This window comes from Balaenoptera borealis (genome assembly GCF_965194805.1).
Source record: "Balaenoptera borealis genome assembly, chromosome: 7".
In the NCBI taxonomy this organism is placed as follows: domain Eukaryota; kingdom Metazoa; phylum Chordata; class Mammalia; order Artiodactyla; family Balaenopteridae; genus Balaenoptera; species Balaenoptera borealis.
Window position 1 is genome coordinate 24,431,288 of NC_138864.1, and position 13,455 is coordinate 24,444,742.

The 13,455-nt window shown below is 41.6% G+C and overlaps 2 protein-coding genes across 12 annotated transcripts in view; one reads left to right on the top strand and one right to left on the bottom strand.

Annotated features, from left to right (window-relative positions):
* Positions 1-1,575, top strand: part of CCDC146 (coiled-coil domain containing 146) — a 139,445-nt gene extending 137,870 nt beyond the window's left edge. For all 7 annotated transcript variants that reach the window (XM_082399332.1, XM_082399335.1, XM_082399338.1 and 4 more), the window contains one exon: positions 640-1,575. In XM_082399332.1, coding sequence (XP_082255458.1) covers positions 640-843 — 204 coding nt within the window. In that variant the 3' untranslated portion in view covers positions 844-1,575. The remainder of the gene's footprint in view (positions 1-639) is intronic.
* Positions 1,576-1,688: 113 nt separating this feature from the next.
* Positions 1,689-13,455, bottom strand: part of GSAP (gamma-secretase activating protein) — an 88,036-nt gene continuing 76,269 nt past the window's right edge. For 2 of the 5 annotated variants that reach the window (XM_082399327.1, XM_082399331.1), the window contains 7 exons: positions 12,748-12,818; positions 12,176-12,270; positions 7,490-7,609; positions 5,909-5,970; positions 4,267-4,368; positions 4,013-4,112; positions 1,689-3,612 (listed from right to left, as the gene is read on the bottom strand). In XM_082399327.1, coding sequence (XP_082255453.1) covers positions 3,521-3,612; positions 4,013-4,112; positions 4,267-4,368; positions 5,909-5,970; positions 7,490-7,609; positions 12,176-12,270; positions 12,748-12,818 — 642 coding nt within the window. In that variant the 3' untranslated portion in view covers positions 1,689-3,520. The remainder of the gene's footprint in view (positions 3,613-4,012; positions 4,113-4,266; positions 4,369-5,908; positions 5,971-7,489; positions 7,610-12,175; positions 12,271-12,747; positions 12,819-13,455) is intronic. The other 3 variants (XM_082399329.1, XM_082399328.1, XM_082399330.1) reach the window with 3 other exon arrangements.

The window sequence follows — 13,455 nt, forward strand, 5'->3', positions numbered from 1 at the left end:
TTCCAAACACATACTATGAATTCCTGAAAACAAGGTCTGATTTGTCATTCCCACACTGCCTGGGATTATATTCTTGAAGCCATTCAGATTTTACCTGTGGTGTCCCAGCTGTCATTTACCTGTCTCCAGTTTTTCAAATTCTTTTTAATGCTATAAGAGATTCCTCTGTTTTCCAGAAACACAGGCAGAATCTTGAGACTCAAAGCAAGCTGCTGACCACTTCTCTCCACTGGTTCTACTTTACTCCTTATTTCCTCCTTTGTACCATTTGCTCACCAGTGACCTACCAAAGGAAACAGATTATCCTGCCTTTGTCACAAACATGGAAATAATTAGTGCTTAATGAAAGATACTGACTTTGGAATGTAGCAAATTTAGGTCCCACCAACCAGTTTATGGTAAACCCTAAACCCCAGGAGTAGAGTGATGCTTGAGCAACATGGGTCATTCCAATGAGACGAAATGTGTGTGCGGGTGTGCATGTTTGGTGACGCACCCTCACACCCTTCTGTCCCTTTGGGGAATATTGGCCAGCGAGCATAGCCGAAGGCTGCTCAGACCCAGCTGTGTCTAATGGGCCCTGAGGACGAAGCGACTTTGAGTTTTCAAAAACTGAAAAGGATAAATCATTCTTTGCAGGAGTTCTTGGAAGCAGAAAATCGCCAGCTGCCCAATGGTGTTTACACAACTGCGGATCAGCGTCCGAATGCCTACATCCCAGAGGCAGAGTCCACTCTTCCTCTGCCAAAACCGTATGGCGCTTTGGCTCCCTTTAAGCCCAGTGAACCTGGGGCCAATATGAGGCACATAAGGAAACCTGTTATAAAGCCGATTGAAATCTGAACATGTGAACCAACCCAGGCTTCTCAAGGAGGCACTTCAACCAGGCTTCTTCACATCCACAGCTGGAAAACGTCAGCATAATAGCTCTAAATTACAGAGTATCCGCAACGTATGCTTCCTTCCTATCACACTCACCAATTTCTTTTTCACTCTGTCTCTTGATTACATTTCAGAAATATATAGTAGACTGGGTGCTATAAAAATGCAATAAAAATAAATACCTTTTCAGCGAAGTACAGAAATTGGCAGAGTGGTCTTTGTTTATTAAAGAAAGAAAAGCAGATCCTGTTCAATATACTCACTTTTAAGAAAAAGAAAGAATGGTTGAAAAGAAAAATAGCCCAAGTATTGTAGGGGCATAACTCACTTGGTTAAATAAATAGTTGCATTGCAAGTTGATGTCAGTAAAACTAAACTGAGTGAAAAGCAGTAGGGAAGCTTGTCTTTTTAAAAGTGATGTTATAGTGATTCTTTTTACAAATAAAGAATCCTTTTGGGCAAAAACAATTATGCCCTAATTTATCTTTCTCATAAATCTATATTTTCCACAATGTTATATGCAAATACACTTGTGATTACTTTGTTCTGATACCAGATTTTTCAAAATTTCAATGAAGATATTTATAATTTTGCATGTGAAAGAGAAAATGAGGCCAGTTCCACTGATTTCATTACTCTAATATTATTGTATTTCACCCAAGTATATTTTGCTAATTCTGTTTAGTTTCTCACATAAAAATATAAAAGTAGATTTGAAACCGGTGATTTTACATTCATTAACATGCTCAAACTATTGTTATTTCATATTGTTATCAGTTATGAATTTCATTTCACGACTCTGGGAGTGAGAAATATCACATTCATTTATTTTGCTAAATCAAACAAAATCTGTTCCAAGCCCCCACCCTGACAGAATGGAGGGAAATTGAATCTCATTCTCAGTCTAGGAGTCCTGAATCTAACCTGACTGCTTTGTGAAGTCATTAAAAAGCAATTCCTTGAGAGAGCCTGTAACAAGTAACGCTGTATAGGCTGTGTGCTTAATGCAAAGAAATACTGCATACTTACACACAGTTGCTGTGTTGTAGGATCAGTAATTAGGGATTCAAAAAATAAACACATAGGAAGTTTAAATACATAGGAAGGAAAAATAATTTTTAAAAATTACAAAGGTTTGGACGCTTAAATATTACAACGTGTGCTACTGGTCCAGAGGGTGAGATGCCAATGTGCACTGGAATGGCCAGGGAGCACAGTCAGATGGAACTTTTTATCTGGCCCTTAAGCATAAATAAGATTTTAATAAGTGGAGGGGATTCCAGGAGGGGGAAATCGCCTGAGCAAGACTTGGAAGTAAGAAGACAGAAGTTCTGTTCAAGGCCCAGTGAGCGAGGCTGGTTGGAACAGAACGTTCGTACTGGGGAAGTGTATAAGGCCAGAATTTGGGAGATCTTGAATGTCAAAGAGTTTGGATTTTATCCTGTAATAAATGGCAAGCGACTGAAGGATTATGAGCAGAGGGGTGACAGGATCAAACTACTGTTTATCTCAAATATGCATCGGATGAATTAGACTTCAGAAAGCAACAGAAACAACCCAGGTGTGAAGAGGAAAGCGTAGGGAATGAAAAATAATGACCTTATCAAGAGGAAAAACCAGCACCACCTTACTGATATGGCTCCAAGACTTTGAGCTTCAGTGATCATGAAATATTTGACCTAAATGGGAAATTCTGTAGGAGAGGATAATTTTTAGAATATAATGATGATTTTAGAAAAGCTGAATTATTATGCTGGCTAGTGATATTTGTAATCTTTAAAATTTCACAAGTTCACTGAGGGAAACGGTGTGAAGATAGGAAAGCAAAGGGTTTTGGGCTTACCCCAGGAAGCAACTGTATTTATGGTCAGAACGTCACTGTAGAAGAGAGAGGGAGAAAAAAAGAAAAGTGGGAGAACTCGTTAGATGTCATGGGGGTCTTTGGGTGAACATGTTCATGGAGTCATGATTCTTGGTGGGAATAAAAGGCTATGTTCAAAGAACAAAGGAGTTAGGCTAAAACTTTCAGTGTTTTTTTAAATGACAAGATATTACTAAATCAAACTTTTATAAAAATAACTTTACAATATTAAATACAGTTCCATCTGAATGTGCACGAAGACAAATCCTACTCTATGTATGTATAAATTGTTGTATTTTACAAATTATTCCCTACTACAATTAGCAGATGTGACTTAGTCCAAATTCAGTTTTTTAAAAAGTATCTAATTTCCAAATAGAGTTTTTCTGCAACTTGTAATTTTTCTGCTTGTCATATGCTATTTTCAGTGACACAGCTAATTTTTGTTTTTCTAAGCACTGTTCCTACGTTTTTAAAGTATATTTTATTTCAGAGTATAATAGAAACTAGCTTTTGGCCTATGAAAGCACTAGGAAGATCAGCCACTAGGAAGAGCATTATTTATGCCATTGCATGCCCCCTTGGACTGGTTGTCATTTCTCTACCCTTGACTGTCTAGTTCTGTCTGAACAAAGTACCAAACTGAAATTCAGATGGCTCAACAATGTATTCTGATTTTGGTTACCAGTTTAAAATATTGCTAAAGAATTCTCAACGGAAGTAGAGCTAATGAGCAAGATAAAAATACTGGAAGCTGATATAACTGCATTTTCTCTTTTATAAGCCTAAAAGCATTGTGGTGTGTTTCAGAGCTGCTTCCTCTACAAATTTTGCGTCCACATTGTCATGTCCTTCAAAAGCATACAGAGCTGAAAGGAAAAAGAGAGAGAAGAGTTACTATGAAGCCATAGAACATTTATTATATTGTGCCCACGCCTCACTGAAATCATAATTATTTTATATTTTAGTAAAACACATTATTCTGAGAATGTGTTGTTAAAATTTATTAAACCTCAGCACCAAGAAAGGCCATTCACACCAACCAAATGGGTTTTTAACCTCTTAATTCCTTTTAAAACCTGAAAGGTGGTTATTCCTTTGGTAATTTAGGTAGTAAATTGTGTATTGCTCATTAAAACCTATTGCAAGAAGATCCTACTTATAATTAAGGGATATTTTGGCAAGAAAAAGGTACACAGAAGTGCATAGAGACTGACTGATGTGTCAGGGGAAAAACAGGAAAATCCTGAGAGCAGAGGAGTGACTTACCTGGATTGGAAGACTCAATATCTGTCAGTATTTCAATGAAGTAGTTCAGAGGCAGAAATTCTACACTGAATGATGACTTGTCCATCATAGAACTCCGGGGCTAAAAGGGAAACGGCTGTGGTATCAGTTGATTCTCCAAAACAAGCACAAACTTAAAGTGATGAGAACTACAACTGCTGTCCATAGGGATATGTTAAAATGGGCAAAGAGGTTCCAAAATCATTTAGCGGGGCCTCTGCTCCACACAGGCTCACCTGTTTGTTATAGTTCTGAAGCAGTCGCTTTACATGGTTCCGGGAAATAATGTTAGAACTCACAGGATGATCCCAAAGTCGACAGATCTTCTGACCTGTAAGCTATTTTTGCAAATTGAAAAATATGTAGAGGAGGATTTTTAGGGCAGTGAAAATACTCTGTATGATACTACAGTGTTAGATATATCTCCTTATATATTTGTCCAAACTCACAGAACGAACGACACCAAGAGTGAACCCTAATGTTAACTATGGACTTTGGTGATTGTGATGTGCAGTGTAGGTTCATCCAGTGTAACAGATGGACCATTCTGCTGGGGGATGCTGATAATAGGGGAGACTGTGCGTATGTGGAGGAAGGGGGTGTATAGGAAAACTCTGTACCTTCCACACTAAAAAATTTAAGTCAATAATAAAAATAAAAAGATGGAAAAATACAGAGAGGAGAATATAGCTCACAGCATTAAGTAAATGTATCTTATATCAATTCATAATTTTTTAAAATGTGTTCCAGCTAGTGAGTCTAAAAGACAGACTCTTTATGGTTAATGACCTTGGAGAAAGGCCATTTCCTATGAGGTATGCTTCTGAATTTTGAATAAATACTCCCTTAAATGCGACTCTGAGGAAAGCATTTTGTGTACTGAGGCTGCCAAACTCTTCTTCTGAAATGGTGTTCATCTGTTACTCTTCAAAACTGAGTAGTTGCATGCCAACCCTACGTGATATTTTGATATGAAGCTAAAGGTTATAGGCATGTACTCTGCCAGTGTCTCGCCCAGAAAATTTTCATTCCCTAAGGGTATAAGGCAAAAAAAAAAAATCAAATTTAGAGACCAAACTAAATGTTTAGAGATATTCCCCAGAGAGATCTAGCCATGGAAAATATGCCTTGTTTTCTATTCTTGCCTCTGCCTCAGTAAGCCTGAGAGGGCGAGAAGGTGTTATAAAGCAAGACGATTAGGTCCAGGAAGGCATCAGACATCCCTCTGTGGGAGGATCGTGCCGGAGATACAAGTGCTCAAGGTATGTAAATGGCACAGAGCTGGCCAAGGCTCTCATGGCCGGGAAGTCCGCAGAGTCAGAGGCTCTGAAGACCTTGTCATGGAATGTCTGAATTTCACAGCATTTCTGACTCAGAGAGCTACTATACCGCACAAAAACAAGGAGTGCCTGTATAACCCTCTCCCTCATGTTTCTCATTTTTCCTTCAACCAGGAATGTTTTCCTGCCGTGGTGCAAACAACAGTGAGAGGAAACGCAGTTCCAGAACCTTCTGACCTCACCTGTACTTCAATTTCTTATCAGTTTAAATGCCAAAAGCACATGTTTCCCCCCTGCCTCCCCTCAGACTCACAGACGTACATATTACTGTGGTTTCCTCAGAGGAGAAAATGGCTAAATGTTCTAGGTGGGCCTGTGCCAAAGCAGCACACGCGCAGCCAGGGGAGCAAGCACTCGGTAGGCCCAGCTGGAGCAGCGGACAGACGGGTAGGGATGGACAGGGTTTCTTGGAAAGGGCCGAAGGGCGAGACAATTCAATTGACTTCAGCCCAAAGCAAGTAACTGCTCTTCCTGCAAGAAGAAGCTGAAGGAGAGGTACATGCCAAGGCTTAGAAAACAGAATATACTTCAGGATTACCGGAGGAAGCCGCACAATGATGCTGAACTTTACTTTTTCATTTTTCTCTGTATTGTCCAGATCTACAAGAAAGTCAGAAATTGGCAAACAAAATGAAACAAAACAAAAAGAAAAAACCCAGTAATCTCCATTTTAATACCTGAGCAAGCTGATACTTCAGAGCTTCATCCTGGTAATGCATGTCCCAACCTTGTTTTTCAAGCTAAGTCTAACAACACTATGAAAATATTAGTTTGTGTCTCTCTGAATAAAAAAGGGATTTTTTTAACATCTTTATTGGAGTATAACTGCTTTACAATGGTGTGTTAGTTTCTGCTTTATAACAAAGTGAATCAGCTGTACACATACATATATCCCCATATCCCCTCCCTCTTGCGTCTCCCTCCCACCCTCCCTATCCCACCCCTCTAGGTGGACACAAAGCACCGAGCTGATCTCCCTGTGCTATGTGGCTGCTTCCCACTAGCTATCGGTTTTACATTTGGTAGTGTATATATGTCCATGCCACTCTCTCACTTTGTCCCAGCTTACCACTCCCCGTCCCCGTGTCCTCAAGTCCATTCTCTAGTAGGTCTGCGTCTTTATTCCCGTCCTGCCCCTAGGTTCTTCAGGACCATTTTTTTTTTTTTTTTAGATTCCATATATATGTGTTAGCATACGGTATTTGTTTTTCTCTTTCTGACTTACTTCACTCTGTATGACAGACTCTAGGTCCATCCACCTCACTACAAATAACTCAATTTCGTTTCTTTTTATGGCTGAGTAATATTCCATTATATGTATGTGCCACATCTTCTTATCCATTCATCTGTTGATGGACACCTTGGTTGCTTCCATGTCCTGGCTATTGTAAATAGAGCTGCAGTGAACACTGTGGTACGTGACTAAAACGGGATTTCTTAATGAAGCTGCTGCTCTGTATCAGGGAACAGCGTTCTGTAACAGGCGGCCAGTCACAGAGCAATTTTGCTGACTAACTTAAAACATACAGCACCTTGAGGAATGGCAAATACTTCAATAAATATTAACAAAACTCATCTATAAAATACCACAGTTGAATAATTTAACCAAGAGTCATTACACTACAGACCTTATTTCAAGTTCAAATTCCCACAGGCACTATATCTCTCATTACTTTTCCTTGCATTTCAAGTCTAACTTTGAGAGGACGGAGTTAATCAGCTGAAAGTAAGCCATTTCATGACATTTTTCTTGAGAAATAAGCCTTCAGTCTCCTATTCTCAAGTGCCCTCATGTACAGAAAAGGAGTCTAATAGCTGTGTACAGATTGAGAAGCCCTTTGGGGTCTCTTGAAGGGCAAAGGCACGGCGGTCCAAAGGATGGTTACGGGAAATGAACTGTACTCTGCAGGCCCAGCTGCGTAATTGTGGAACCCACGCAAAACGAAAACGAGGGGCCCCTCTCCAACTATTAAGAATGTCAAGATTGAATACAGAACATTAAACCCTGCGTGGGCCCCTTCTGAGTGCAGTAGGGCCCCGTGTGACCACAGGTCGCACACCCACAAAGGCAGCCCGGGTGGTGCTGGGGCTGGAACAAGGCAAACTCAGAGCCCCTTACCTTTCATGAGCCTTGTGACAGCTGTTTCTGTGAGAAGCAACACTCCGTTATCAATGTAATGCAGCAGGTTATGCAAAGGCAGACAGTGGACGCCAAGGATCGTGTGCAGAGTGTGAAAACCTAGGATGAGAGACCCGGGACGGTAGACACGGTCAGCCATCATCTCCGGCCTCCCAGAGGGAATGACTCTGGTGATGGCAATAAAGCACTCAGCTCAGCACTTGGCAGCTAGAGTCAAATAAATGCTCCTTGAAGACAAGGTCCAAGGTTCCTTCTTTCTGTATTACCACAACTAAGTATTGTGCTGGGTATATAGTAAGTTCCCAATAAGCACGTATTCCCTCCACCTTGTATGCCTTCCTAGGCAAAAAGAGAAAAACAGTGCAAGGTCTGCTCAATGAAAATGGTTTTACAGTTTAAAAGGTTTATAATTCTATGGTAAAATCTCAAAATAGAAAAATGAACAGAAGAGCTTCAAATTCCACATGCCCAGGCTAAAGCCTGATGGACAGGGACCATTTTGCTGCAGGAGAAAATATTTGGACCAGAAGGGGACAGTTTAGATGACTAATCTCTGGGTATGCCCTAGAGAAAGGCTTTTGGGGTCTACTTGGACTAAATCATATAAAAGAAGAACTAAAACGATATTGCCAGATAGCAAATCTATAGGAATTCAGTAGAAAGGCACTCTCAAGGCCTTGGTCAGGGCTAAGTCTAAGTCTCATGGGCAGGGCTACCCAAACTCTCACAGAGCTAGAGCTCTAAGTCCACTATTAATACTAACCGACACAAACAACATCCACGGGAGAAGAAGATATCAGACCGGGAGAGAATCAGAAAAGCCCTCTTGGAAAAGATGGCATGTGAGAGGCGCTTTGAAGGGTTAATGCCATTCCTGAGTGTGGAAATGACGTGAGAGAACATACAGGCTGGAAAAGCAGCAAAAGTCAGGTTTGACCTGAGTAGACAGAGGCCGGAATCATGCTGTGCTGCTTACTAGATGTAGGTCATTAAGCCTTTCCAGCCTCTGTTTCTTCATCCCTCAAATGGAATCACCAGTACCTTTCCTGCAGGGCTGCTTTGAGAGCTATAGCTAGGTCTGTGAAGAACCTGGCACGTGGAACAACAACGTGACTAACACCAGACAGGTACTGAGGCCTTTCATTTACGCACAGGCTCACGTGATCCTCATATAACACCATGCGGTGGGAACTACCTGATCCCCATTTTATAAATGGGGAAACCAAGATTCACAGGAGCTAAGAAACCTGCCCCGGGAAATAGTAAGTGGCAGAGTTAATATTTGAACGCAGGCTGTGGGATTTTAGCCTAGCCTTTTAACCACAACGTTATCCTGCCTCAAGAACTGGTGTTAATGGAACAATATGAACAGAGGCCCAAAGGTGAGAAAGCATGGGGCACATTTAGGAAAGAGTACATGACCCAGTTGGGTTGGAACAGGTGTGCAAGAGGAACAGTGGAAGGTAAGACTGGAAAGGTTAATCTATTCAACAAAACCCCTTCGGCCCGCCAGGCAAGGGAGCTGGGTGTGCAGTGATGAGAAGAACAGGCATGACTGCTGCTCCCATCCACCTTCCAGTCTGACAGGGAGACTGACAACCAATTAATCACAAAATAAATATTCCTTTTTTTTAATATGACCAGTTCTATGAAGGGGAAGTACAGGGTGCTCTTAATACATGTGTCACGGGGTTGCGTGCTGAATGACAGCAAGGAATTTAGTATTTAGTAAACTCTGGGGAGGCACTGAAAGCTTTTGAGCAGGACTGTTAGAGGATTTGAGTTTTACTTTTGGAATATTAACATGGCAACAGGCAAAGAATGGACCAGAGTGACAGTTTGCTACCGGAGGAAAAAAGACCTGTTGGGAAGTGACTGCGTGAACCTGTCCAAGAGGGAACGAGGGCACTGAGAGTAAGAGGGAAGGAAGGGATCATAGGATCATGGCAACGGGTACTGGCTTGGAAACTGATTGGATGTGGATGGGGAATGACGAAGACTCGTTGCCTAACCTTAGAGGCTTACATGACAGAGACATGATGGCCAAAGAGAGCTGGGACTTGGATTCAGAGACGTCGTGGAGCTTTTCTCTCTCTGAACACGTGAAACATGAGCAGTGGGAGACTGGAGTCCCATGTCCTGGCAACATCGAGGGTCAGATAAAGTTCAGACTCTGCCCTCAAGCAGATGTTAATGGGCTGACAATGGGATGAGTCTACTAACTGCTCTGATTCCAAAAAAAATTAGTGATTTTACTAGCTAATTAACAACATGAGATTTTTCAAATGGATTTGGACAGTCTTCTCAAGATTAAAAAAGTTATGAAATTATTTCTGAGGAAGAGTTTATAGGTTATTGATCCTACAGATTTTCTTGATTCAAAATTCCTCTCTAGCTCTGTGTCCATGTCCTAAAGATCCCTGATGACCCTTTATCCTCCATTCCCAGGGCACAGTCCCAAATTCAACAGCCCACTCCTGGCCTCTTCTCAGCATGGCAGCTCTAAGCAACAGAGCAAACTGGCTAGAAGTAGGCATCAGTACCGCAAGAGAGACCTCTTCCAGCCATCTCTAGTCCTCATCCTCCAGGGCTCCCGGCCTCCTCCAGGCAGCAGAGAGAACACACGTCCCTTTTCAACTGTAAATGCTCCAGCTCTAAACTATGACTTCCCTTCTGTGGCCCTCATTCCCTTTTTTCTTTAAGTAACTCCGGTTACAAGTTTCTGACACTTGGAACTCAAACAGTTCTCACTAGTCCAGGGGGCCTGGAAAGCAAGCACATTTACATACATACACACAAAAATACCTGCATTTACACACACATGCCACCCCCCAACGTGATCCAGTGTCACTTCATATTCGGGAAACAAACATTTCTAAGAAAAGGAGAAAGAGAAACTGCTCTTCCTTACTTGACCCATGGACACCAGCCATTAAGTTCTTACTCGTAATAATTCTCAATCACTATGGGTAACATTTTTCTATGTTTTCCCTCCTTATCCATCCCTGTGTAGAAATGCACTGTTCTGTAGAAAGTTGATTTCTATGATCTCCCAGATATAATATTGTCCCCAGTGAGTCAGTGTCATTTACTTATAAAAGGAGCTTGGAGATCCATGGTGAACAAATCTGAAACTGTCAACCCATTTCTCTACCAGGTCTTTTGTGTTAATGACAAACAATTAAGAATTTAAGCTAGAAAGCCATATATAATTTTCATGAAATCCCTTCACTCTTTCTAGAGGGCACCTCACAATTCATATTCCATTTAAAGCCATCCATTCTCCTCATGAGTGGTCACTTTCAGGTCCCTACAAAGTCACAAGAAACTCCTTTTGTGCCTCCACTACAAGCAGATCTTGTAAGATAAGGCATATGGATAGAGAAAGAGTGACAGATTCCAGACTGTACCAGATATATCACAAATGCAGAGAAGTTGAGATGTGCTGTGGGGATTTTCCGGGCCCATAAATAGCCAATGTTTCAATATCAACTAATTCAACTGGAATATAAAATTCAAGAGGCAGCACAGAATAGTAGCTAGAAGCATAGATTTTAGGGTCAGACTCCCTGGATTTGAGCACTGGCTCTGTCGCCTAATAGCTATGTGACTGTAGGCAAGTTACTTAACTTTTCTGTGCCTCAATTTCACCATCTATAAGATGGGAATAATATTAAGTGGAACCATTTGAAAGTGCCGTCTTTGTTGGTCAAAAACTGGTTGGATATTAACAGTTTAATATGGTTCAATTTAAGCTCTTATCACTTAGCATCGTTATAAAAATTAAATGTGCTAATTTATGTAAAGTACTTACAACAGTACCTAGCACAAAATGGGGACCATATACATGTTGCCTTAAAATGCATGAACAACGGAACAAATTAATGACGGATGGATGGATGGATAAATGTATATGAATGAATTAAATAAAACTGGCTAGTATATATTATATAGTGATAGCTATCATAAAGCTTAAAACTCATCAGAACTTATACATAATAAGCATAAGGCAGGTAGTTTACAGCAAACAGGAGCTTATTTGTTTCTTATAATGAATATTGATTTATATGCACATTTTCCCAACTAGACTTTTGTTAATTTTTGGAATTGCTCTAATTTCTAGCCCAGTACCTGGCATGAAATTGCTCAACAAATGTTTGTTGACTGAATGACAAATGACCAATTAAATGAATGACTGCAGACACATGCGCCAAAGGTGTTTTGAGGCCTGATTTGGTCCTTTTTCAAAATCCTAAGGGAAATTTTTAGCTTCCAAGGAACATATAAGAATCAACTCAATTTCTGACACCCTGCCAGACCTACTTCCTTCTGAGTGTTAACTTTCTTGATCAGATAAACTAGGCCTGGAGACATCAGAGAAAGATCTCCCTGAATCAGCGCCACTGGTTTTTGAACCAGAAAGTTGCATGGGGACCAGCCTTGGCTCCTAAAGTGGGTGACAAGCTACTGTATAGTTTAATAATCAGAGGAGATCTGGTCGGCAGAGACCAACCTCAGGCCCATCCGTCACAGTGACACCAGACACACAATTTCTCAGACACAGGAGGCCTCATTCTTAAACTCATAATGCACCAAAGTCCAGAGACTATGTGAAGAAGAAAGAACAAGTTTATTACAACAAAAAACAAAAAAGCCAAGACTTACCAGGAGGCAGAGGTAAAAACAAACTGTTAGTAGCTTCCAAAATCCTGGTCATGATGTGGAAGACCGCAAATTCAGCAGCACTCGCCCGTCTATTGCTGGTCAAAGAAGAAAGGAGCACGTCAGCCAAGCAGCTCATCTGCAAAACCCCATCTGCATGTAAGCAGTAGCTCTGAGTGCCACATCCAGATGGAATTCATGCTAACTGTGAAAGGCTATGCCCCACAGAAAGGTTCACAGATGTGATGATGACCATCGGCCTAATGCCTAGAATCTAACCAGACGGTAGGCACATTAATGATAAACTGCATTAAGTTAAATTCCCCTTCTTGGCAGTACTGAGCTCATGTGCCCCTCCCTCCTCATCAGCCAGATGCCAAGGAAAGAGGACAGGTGAAGTAACAGGGGCATAACTTTAAATGTTGAGTTCAGAACTAAGATGGATGGTGTAAGGGCTGGTGAGAGTTACTTTCAACTGGTAAGTTTCAAAAAGGCTTTGCTACTACAGGCAGCAATCAGAGTTGTTTTAGCTCTTTGTACACCATGATAAAATAGAGCAAGAAATACTTGCGTACAGGTGGAGAACCCAGGGATGAAGATTATGTTTCCTCCAACTGGCTTCCAGTATTTGGCAAATGAGATCCAGCTAGAGGGTAAAGACAGTCTGTTAACCTCTGTTCATACCCTTTCCCCTACAAGCTATCCTTCCATAGCTCTGACAGGCATGTTCGGGCAGCTGGCATTCACGCTGTGCCCGGACACAGAACCAGCCTTTCTGAGGTCAATTCTCAAGCACTGGAATCCCAAATGGAAAGACTGAAAATGTGCAGCCGCGTCTAACAGAGCACCCTCTGTCACTGCGGGCAGTGCCCCAGCTGAGCTTCCCCACCGCTAACCGGCCCCATGGCTCACAAACACAGGCCCTCAATCACAGGCCCTTATCCATCAGTGAAGGTCAAGTGCAACAGAGTTCGCCCTAGGCCTGTTATGTGGCAAGGGTGACATAGCTGACAGCTGACAGAGGAAAGGCGGTTCTGAATAGAATGGAGGTCCTGGGCATGGGCTGCGGAGCAAAACTAGTTCCAAGTCCAGGTTCTGCATTTTACTCGTTTGCCAGCAACAGGGCAATCTCCGAGGAGCCGTTATCAGGACCACAAATCCATGCATTGCACGTGTAGGCAAAGGACAGGGGGCAAAATTAGGAAGAGTTTCCATATGAGCACAGACAGACACTATTTATTCTCAGTGACATAGATTCTCAGTTTCTCTTTGGCTGAAATCAG